The sequence below is a fragment of the Crocuta crocuta genome, unplaced genomic scaffold (genome assembly GCF_008692635.1).
Source record: "Crocuta crocuta isolate KB4526 unplaced genomic scaffold, BGI_CrCroc_1.0 scaffold48, whole genome shotgun sequence".
NCBI classification, from domain to species: Eukaryota; Metazoa; Chordata; class Mammalia; order Carnivora; family Hyaenidae; genus Crocuta; species Crocuta crocuta.
In genome coordinates, this window is record NW_027533089.1 from 10,209,027 (window position 1) to 10,218,852 (window position 9,826).

Consider the following 9,826-nt stretch of genomic DNA (forward strand, 5'->3'; position numbering starts at 1 on the left):
AGAGTAAAAGACGATATTCGTAATACACCCAACTAAAAATGGGTTTGAATCCTGAATAAAAAATTCCTACAAAATCAGTAAGAAAAAAATTACTTGAATATTCCTACAGATAAATGGGAAAAAGACTTGAAAAGACACTTAACAAAACAGACATTCCAAATGGTCAAAAAGCAAATGAAACAGTGCTCAACTCATTAATCATCAGAGAAATGTATTATAACCAAAAAGCAATACCACCAGAATGGTGAAAAGTAACAGTATCAAGTACTGGTAAAGAATGTGGAGTCATGGAAACTCTCATATAGTGGCAGTGGAATATAAATTCGCAAAACCATTTTGGAAAACTGTTTGGCATTATCCAGTACAGCTGCATGTACATATACATTATAACTCAAAAATTCCAGTGCTAGATACGTATCCAACAGAAATACACATACCTTAGACAGTATGCCCCTAGGGATGGCATTTTAAATAAAAAAACTTGAACTAAACAAACTTGAAAATTTAACAATTATCTCTGTTTCAATTACTTCTGTTCCAAGATTCACTATGGTGAGTGTTGCATATGCTAGTAGCATAGAAAACTCATTATCATTTTTTTAAAAAGTCTATTTATTTATATTGAGAGAGAGAGAAAAAAAAAGCATGAGTGGGGAAAGGGCAGAGAGAGAGAGAGAGAGAGAGAGAGAGAGAGAGAGAGAATCCCATGTGAGCTCCAGGCTGTCAGACCAGAGCCCAACACAGGGCTTGATCTTACAAACTGTGAGATCATGACCTAAACTGAAATCAAGAGTCCAATGCTTAACTGAATGAACCACCCAGGTACCTCACAAACTCATCCTCATTAAGACATACCTCTTCCAAGTCTTGTGATTTGGTAGTTTCTTCACTCAAAACATATCGTCCTCTATAAAACTCCCTTATCCTTAAATTTAATGTTTCAGTTTCTTTTTTCAAGTTCTCATAACTTGGTAGTGGTTTACAGGCTGTATCTGAAGTTCTAAAAGGTAAAGACTCATCCAAGCTGTTCTGAGATCCCTGTAGGGAAGGAGAATGTCTGTCTAGATCACAGAGTATGTCATCTTCATCAAGTTCTTCTTCTTTAACCAGAGAGGCTGAAGAGAGTTTCAGACACAAAGAAGCATAATTCTGGCCATACAAAAACCTCAAAGTTTCTTCTGTCTTCCACTCCATCAAAGTCTCCTTCAGGACTTTAAGTAAGTTTGCCTTTGCAACTTCAGGGCACATGTGCACTGAATTAGAGGCTGACCTAGAAACTTGATTTGATTTGGCAAACTTTCTCTTAAAATGCTCAGCACTTTTCTTACTTATGCCTACTAGAGTTATTTTTGAACTACTGTATTTATTTTCGGAATTTTCTGAAGCTTCTAATTTTTCTGGCAACGGATTATTTGAAGAAATCTGAGAACTTACTTTCTGTGAAGGAAGTTCACAAGTAGTAGCCTTCTCCTGACTATCTAATCTGCAGTTGCCTAGCTGCTCTGAGACATCTATTACAGTCTGTTCTTTGTCTTCATGTTTGGAGTTAGCTTTCTGGCCAGCTTTCTTTTTCATTACACTTTTTTTGTGCAGCTTTGGACCTACACCCATTGCATTTGGTCTGTTTCCTGGTAGAATGGAGGAAACAAAGTCTTGCTCATTGTCACTGTTACTATCACTATGAGTGCTAGAAGAACTGGATTCATAATGCTTCTCAAAATGGCCAGGATTGTCAATATCTGATGTCTTAATGGCCTTAGTGCATAGCTGTACTTCCTTTCCAGAATGGCCACTGTAGAAGGAAAGAAACAACGTAACTATAATGAAAAAGCAAAATGTCCCACAGTATTAGTATTTTGTAACTTTCAAGGAAAAACTTTGTATTCCCTAGGCAAAGCATTATCTATAGGCCTATACATATAGCCCTATAAATATACATATATATTTCCATTGACACACACATACATACATACATGTTTCTGAAGAATGCTATAAATCTATGATTTCCCTGCATCTTATTTACCTGATATAATTCTAACATCTTCTTTCTTTTTTCCCATTATTTAAAGTGTTAAAGGAATACAGCAAAAAGAAAAAAAAAACCTTGATAGTTCCATTCTACTGAATTATTTTGATTTTTGCTTGTTACATTTCTTTTTCTTTTTTTAACTCATGAGCCTGAGATCAAGAGATTAATTCAAGAGTTAGACGCTTAACTGAATGAACCACTCAGGTGCTTCTGCCTAGTATCATTCTGTGACTATTTTATATCTGCTTTTTTTAAAAAAGGTTTTATTGGGGCACCTGGGTGGCTCAGTTGGTTAAGCATTCAACTTCAGCTCAGGTCATGATCTCACGGTTCATGGATTCGAGCCCTGCGTCGGGCTCTGTGCTGACAGCTCAGAGCCTGGAACCTGCTTTGGATTCTGTGTCTCCCTCTCTCTGACCCTCCCCTGCTCACGCTTGCTCTCTCTCTCTCTCAGAAATAAATAAAACATTAAAAAAACTTAAAAAAAGGTTTTATTTTGGAAACTTCATTCTTGCTTTCTCAAAAAAATTTACTGCAGAAATTCTGCTTAGGTTTTGGAAGATTACAAGATAAAAAGACATGTTAAACATTTCTCAATTCTGGTTGATAGTTATACAGAAAATTCCATGGACAAAATAAACACAAGAAAGTCATAATAGAAAATAAAGTTGGCAAATTAATATCTGTCAATGAAAGATACTATATTTGAAAACTTAGAGTTATTACAGAATAATAAAAATAAAAGACAGTAGTTTTTTCCCTTTGATTATGCTTCTTTAATTTTCTTTTTTTTTAATTAAAAAAATTTTTTTTGACAGAGAGGAAGGGAGGGAGGGAGGCAGAACTAAGAAAGAGGAGAGACGGCATCCCCAAGCAGGCTCCACACTGTCAGCGCAGAACCTAAGGTGGGGCTTGATCCCACAAACCATGAGATTATTACCTGAGCTGAACATTACCTGAACTAAAAGCAAGAACTGGAGACTTAACTGACTGAGCCACCTGGGGACTTTGCTTCAATTTTCAATTGGGTTTTAAAAAGATTAAGACTTGTGAAAAGGTGAAAAGAGAAGCTTTGTCTATACAAACCTGAGATATGAAATGTTAGGTAAGTAGCTACTCTCAAGCAAACGCACATATCAGAACCCGAAAAGAACTATCTTTTAGGATAAGGATTCTGGGTCAAGTGCAGGTAGGGAGTTGTGAGGGTGTATGGGAACTTTCTACTTTTCAGGCAATCTATAAACTTAAAACTGCTTCCCCTAAAAGGCTATTCATTTTTTTAAATGATTACAAAATAGAATAAAATAAAATAATGTAATATTTTTAAAAAAGCAGCATGCTGGGTAGAAGTGTAAAGAAAGAAAAACAGAGTTGAAAGTAAAGTTGTGGATGGGAATAAAGATAATAAGTTTATTCAGTATTAGATATCATTTTTTACTTAGAATCTAACCGATATAGTCACGGGATTGTCTCTTGTACATGAAATAAGTATAATTTCAAAAAAATTAGAACAACTTTGACTTTTACATGTTTCATACTTTCTCTTGGAATTTAAAAAAATTTTTAAAATGTTTCATTTATTGCTGAGAGAGAAAGAGACAGTGTGAGCAGGGGAGGGTCAGCGAGAGAGGGAGACACAGAATCTGAAGCAGGCTCCGGGCTCTGAGCTGGCTGTCAGCACAGAGCCTGATGTGGGGCTCGAACCCATGAACCGTGACATCATTACCTGAGCTGAAGTTGGACGCTTAACTGACTGAGCCACCCAGGTGCCCCTCTCTTGGAATTTTAAAGTAATTATATCTTTCTGTATTACCTTAAAGCTATAAATTTAAAATATATGTCAATAAATAAGTATCTCTCACTTGTGCTTACTTTCATGTACTAAAGTGTGACTAAAAACCAGGAAAATTTATGTTGATAAAAGAAAAAGAATGTGTTCTGAGAGATAGTCATGTTTGGGCAAACAAAACCACACGAACAGTCAAGAAAAATATCACGACTCAGAATTTCTATTAATGCTTTAGACACTTCCAAATAATACATAACTGGCATATTAAGTTTTGAAATCCTGTAAAATAAGACTATAAAAACCTTTCAACAAATGTAATTGGCATAATCTAGTTGACAAAGAAGCACAGTATCTTAGATGGAAGCTGTGTTTGTGTCATATTTCAACAGGTTCAATTAGACTTCTTTGGTAGGAACAGCTGTACAATAAATCATACAGATCAAACACATCATCTTACTATCACAAAAGAAAAAGCTGTACAAGGCAAATATTTCTTTGTGTGGGCTAAAATGGGCACTTACCTAATGCATCAACACAGGAAGTCTAAGAGCTCATATCACCTGGTTTACTCTTAATGTTTCTATTAACATAAATATATAGAAGGTAAGTAATACTGATTCAATCATACCTTTGTCCTTCCTGTAGCAGCTGAAAATCAGTATCCCTGTGACAAAACATAATAAAAAATTGAAGACAACTGATATATCAAACATTTTCAAGTGTTTGTTATAACTATACTGTATAGAAAATATAATTAAAAGGAAATATTTCATTTAAAGCTTTTTAAGAAAAAATTGAAGGACAAAGTATTGTGAAACTCATCCATAAGAAATCTGGATTAATCTCTCTTATCCAAAATTTGTTCATATTTCAGGACTAAGTTCAATTTCCATGAGTCCAATAAAGTTTGCCCTGACTAATCTGATTAAAGTAAATCACTCTCCTGCAAGTTCCAGAGTCAGTGTTATGTATTTAATTAATATATGTTAATCAGGTAATCCTCTATGTCTTAATAGTAGAATTATTATCTAAAAGTCTTACTTTTCATACATTTAAGTGTTGTTTCTTACCAAACTACTAGCTTCTTGAGAGCAGGGATTATGTACTATAATTCTCCTCTATTTCCTTTATACAGTCAATAAGAATTTTTGCTCTAATTTCAAGAAAGCAGTTGTACTGTAGTATGATGTGAACTATGTAGATCAGGTGATTTAATTCAATTCCAGGAACAATTTTGCTATGCAATACCAGAAATTACATTTGGCTGGGCATCATAGATATTTAAAAGAGGAAGAGAAAAGCTCTTAGAAAGCCAATACGAAATGGTATTGAGCAAGTGAAAACGCAACAAAGAGCAAGTGAATCCAAGAGGACAGGAAAACTGTAAAATATTTCTGAAGTGACTCAGAATAAGTGACTTCTAAAGATTACAAAAAATAGATTAAATAAAAGTAAATATACAGGGACTCCTGGGTGGTTCAGTTGGTTAAGCATCTGACTTTAGCTCAGGTCATGATCTCACAGTTCATGAGTTCAAGCCTCACATGGGGCTCTCCACTCTCAGTGCAGAGCCCGTTATGGATCCTCTGTCTCCCTCTCTCTCTGCCCCTCCTCCCTTATTCTCTCTCTCACTTGCAAAATAAACATTAAAAATTTTAAAAAAAGAAATTAAATATATGAAGAAGAATACACAAAGATGGAGTGATAATCCATGTTCATCAATAGGAAGACCCAATATTGTGAAGATGTCATTCTTTTCAACTTGATCTACAAATTCAATGCAATCCCAATCAAAATCCCACCAAGTTATTTGTGGATATAAACAAATTGAGTCTAAAGTTTGGGAGGAGGCAAAAGACCCAGAATAGCTAACACAAAATTGAAGAACAATACTGTCAGTCAGTTGGAGGACTGACATTACCTGACTTCAAGACTATAAAGGTACAGTAATGAAGACAGTTTGGTAGTGGTCAAAGAACAGATAAATATATCACTGGAACAAAAATAGAGAACCCCAAAATAGATGCATATGAATATATTCAACTGATCTTTGACAAAGAAAGCAGCAAAAGCAATACAAGGAAGAAAAGACCACTTTTTCAACAAATGGCATTGAAATACTAAGTATGCACATGTAAAGAATGAATCAAGGGGCACCTGAATAGCTCAGTGGGTTGGGCCTCTGACTGTTGATTTCAGCTCAGGTCACAATCCCAGGGTTGTAGGATTGAGCCCTGAGTCAGGCTCCTCACTGAGTGTCAAGTCTGCCTGAGATTCTCTCTCTCCCTCTGCCCCTCTCCACTGCTTGGGCTCTCTCTCTGCCTCTATCTCTAAAATAAACAAATGAACAAATAAGTGAATCAAGACAAAGACTTATACCATTCACAAAAACTAACTCAAAATCATAGGATCATAGACCTAAATATAAAACACAAAACTACACAAAACTCCAACAAGATAATATAGGAGAAACTAGCTGACTTTTTAGATAGGACACCAAACACACAATCCATGGAAGAAAAAACTGATAAGCCAGACTTCATTAAATTAAAAAATTTCTCCTTTGTGAAAGATATTGTCAAGAGAAGAAAAAGGAAAATCACAGATTAGGGGAAAATATTTGCAAAGGACATATTTGATAAAAGACTATTATCCAGAACATCAAATAACTCTTAAAACTCAATAATAAGAAAACATCTCAATAAAAATGGGTCAGAGACATTAAGACACCTCATCAAATAAGCAAATAAGAATATGAAAAGATGCTCTACATTATATGTCATCAGTAAAATGCAAATTAAAACAACTGTGAGATACCACTATACTTATTTTTTTTTCGAATAGTTTATTGTCAAATTAGTTTCCACATAACACTCAGTGCTCATCCCCACAAGTGTCCTCCTCCATGCCCATCCCCCCCTCCCCCCACATCCATCAGTCCTCAGTTTTTGTCAGCATTCAAGAGTCTCTCATGGTTTGCCTCTCTCCCTTTCCCCCACCATTTCCGCCCTTCTTCTCCCCCTTGTTCCTCCGTCAAGTTCCTCCTAATCCTCCTATACGTGCAAACATATGATATTTGTCCTTCTCTGCCTGACTTATTTCGCTCAGCATAACACCCTCAAGGTCCATCCATGTTGCTACACATGGCCAGATTTCATTCTTTCTCATTGCCATGTATTATTCCATCGTATAGATAAACCACATCTTCTTGATCCATTCGTCTGTTGATGGACACTTAGGCTCTTTCCATGTTTTAGCTATTGTGGAGAGTGCTGCTATGAACATTGGGGTACATGTGCTCCTATGCATCAGCATTTCTGTATCCCTTGGGTAAATTCCTAGCAGTGCTATTGCTGGGTCATACGGGAGTTCTATTGTTAGTTTCCTGAGGAACCTCCACACTGTTTTCCAGAGGGGCTGTACCAGTTTACATTCCCACCAACAGTGTAGGAGGGTGCCCGTTTCTCCACATCCTCGCCAGCATCTCGAGTTCTCTGATTTGCTCATTTTAGCCACTCTGACTGGCGTGAGGTGGAGATACCACTATACTTATTAGAATAGTAAAATACAGAACACTGACAATGTCACATGCTGGTGAATGTTTGGAGCAAGAGAACTCTCATTCCTTGCTGATGAAAATACAAAATGGTACAGCCACTTTGAAATATAGTTTGGTGATTTCTTTTAAAACTAAACATACTCTTACCGTACAATCCAGAACTCCTGCTCCTAGGTATTCACCCAAAGGAGTTGAAAATTTACGTCTACATACCATTTGTAACTATGTGGATGGAACTAGAGGGTATTTGTGAAGGAAAATTCGTCAGAGAAATCAAATATGTGACTTCACTAATGAAGTATTTAAGATACAAAACAGATGAACATAAGGGAAGGAAAGCAAAAATAATATAAAAACAGGGAGGGGGACAAAACACAAGAGAATCTTAAATATAGAGAACAAATAGAAGGTTGCTGGAAGGGGTGTGGGAGGGGGGATGGGATAAATGGGTGAGGGGCATTAAATCATTGTTGCACTGTATGCTAACTGGGATGCAAATTAAAAAATAAATAAATAAGACAATTTACGTCGACACAAAAGCCTGCACATGGATGTTTACAGCAGCTCTATCCATATTGCCAAAACTTAGAAGCAATTAAGATGTCCTTCAGTAGGTTAATATCCAGAATATATAAGGAACTCACCAAACTACACGCCCGAAACACAAACAACCCAGTGAAGAAATGGGCAGAAGATATGAACAGACACTTCTCCAAAGAGGACATCCAGATGGCCAACAGACACATGAAACGATGCTCAGCATCCCTCCTCATCAGGGAAATACAAATCAAAACCACACTGAGATACCACCTCACGCCAGTCAGAGTGGCTAAAATGAGCAAATCAGAGAACTCTAGATGCTGGCGAGGATGTGGAGAAACGGGCACCCTCCTACACTGTTGGTGGGAATGTAAACTGGTACAGCCCCTCTGGAAAACAGTGTGGAGGTTCCTCAGGAAACTAACAATAGAACTCCCGTATGACCCAGCAATAGCACTGCTAGGAATTTACCCAAGGGATACAGAAATGCTGATGCATAGGAGCACATGTACCCCAATGTTCATAGCAGCACTCTCCACAATAGCTAAAACATGGAAAGAGCCTAAGTGTCCATCAACAGATGAATGGATCAAGAAGATGTGGTTTATCTATACCGTGGAATACTACATGGCAATGAGAAACAATGAAATCTGGCCATGTGTAGCAACATGGATGGACCTTGAGGGTGTTATGCTTAGCGAAATAAGTCAGACAGAGAAGGACAAATACCATATGTTTGCATGTATAGGAGGATTAGGAGGAAGTTAACTGAGGACCATGGGGGAGAAGAAGGGGGGAAATGGTGGGGGAAAGAGAGAGAGGCAAAACATGAAAGACTCTTGAATGCTGAGAAACAAACTGAGGACTGATGGATGTGGGGGGAAGGGGGGAGATGGGTATGGAGGAGGACACTTGTGGGGATGAGCACTGAGTGTTATGTGGAAACTAATTTGACAATAAACTATTAAAAAAAAAAAATGTCCTTCAGTAGATGAATGGTTAAATAAACTGTAGTAAATTCAGACAACAGAGTATTATTAAGCATTGAAAAGAAATGAGCCACCATCAAGCTAGAAAAAGACATGGAAGAAACTTTAAATGCATATTACTAAGTGACATAAGCCAGACTGAAAAGAACACATACTGTAATTTTAACTATGTGATATTCTGGGAAAAGTAAAACTATGGAGATAGTAAAAAGATCAGGGTTTATGAGGGGTAGGAGATGAATAAGTGGAGCACATAGGATTTTTAGGACTGTAAGATTACTCTGTATAATAGTGTAACAGTGGATACAGGAAACCCAATGAATGTACAAAGCTAAGAATAAACTGTAATGTAAACTATGGGCTTTGGGTGATAATGATATGTCAATATAGGCCCATCAATTATAACAAATGCACAATTTCAGTGGGGAATGCTGATAATGAGGGAGGCTACACATGGGTAGGATAAAGACAGTATATGGGAAATCTCTGTACTTTCCTCTCCATTTTTGCTATGAAGCTAATATTGCTCTAGAGAATAAAGCCTATTCATAGGGAAAAAAAAGTAAATGTAAGAAACTAGGTGTACATGAAAGAGAAGTTAAAGCATTGAATATTAATTCCATTTAAAGAACAAAATAGGGTAGCAATGAAGGCCATGATATTGCAANTTTTTTTTTAGAACTGCTGTTATTAGCGTTCTAAGAACGCTGATACATTTATTTTAGTTCTTTTTGTAACTAATTAGTAATTGAATGGAAGCAAAAACCGAGGACATAATTACTGTCTCTAGGCACCTTCCCTTTTCTTGAAGAAGACAAAAAATAAATAAAAATGATTTCAGATACTGAAATCATCACCATCATCATAACATTAAACCCAAAATGATTTCTTTTTTTTTTTTTTTTTTTAATAGTTTATTG

General features: G+C 36.4%; 1 protein-coding gene across 4 annotated transcripts in view; it reads right to left on the bottom strand.

Annotated features, from left to right (window-relative positions):
* RPAP2 (RNA polymerase II associated protein 2) overlaps positions 1-9,826 on the bottom strand; it is a 106,256-nt gene that overhangs the window by 60,384 nt on the left and 36,046 nt on the right. For all 4 annotated transcript variants that reach the window (XM_077746013.1, XM_077746012.1, XM_077746014.1 and 1 more), the window contains 2 exons: positions 4,447-4,482; positions 856-1,792 (listed from right to left, as the gene is read on the bottom strand). In XM_077746013.1, the coding sequence (XP_077602139.1) occupies positions 856-1,792; positions 4,447-4,482 (973 nt within the window). The remainder of the gene's footprint in view (positions 1-855; positions 1,793-4,446; positions 4,483-9,826) is intronic.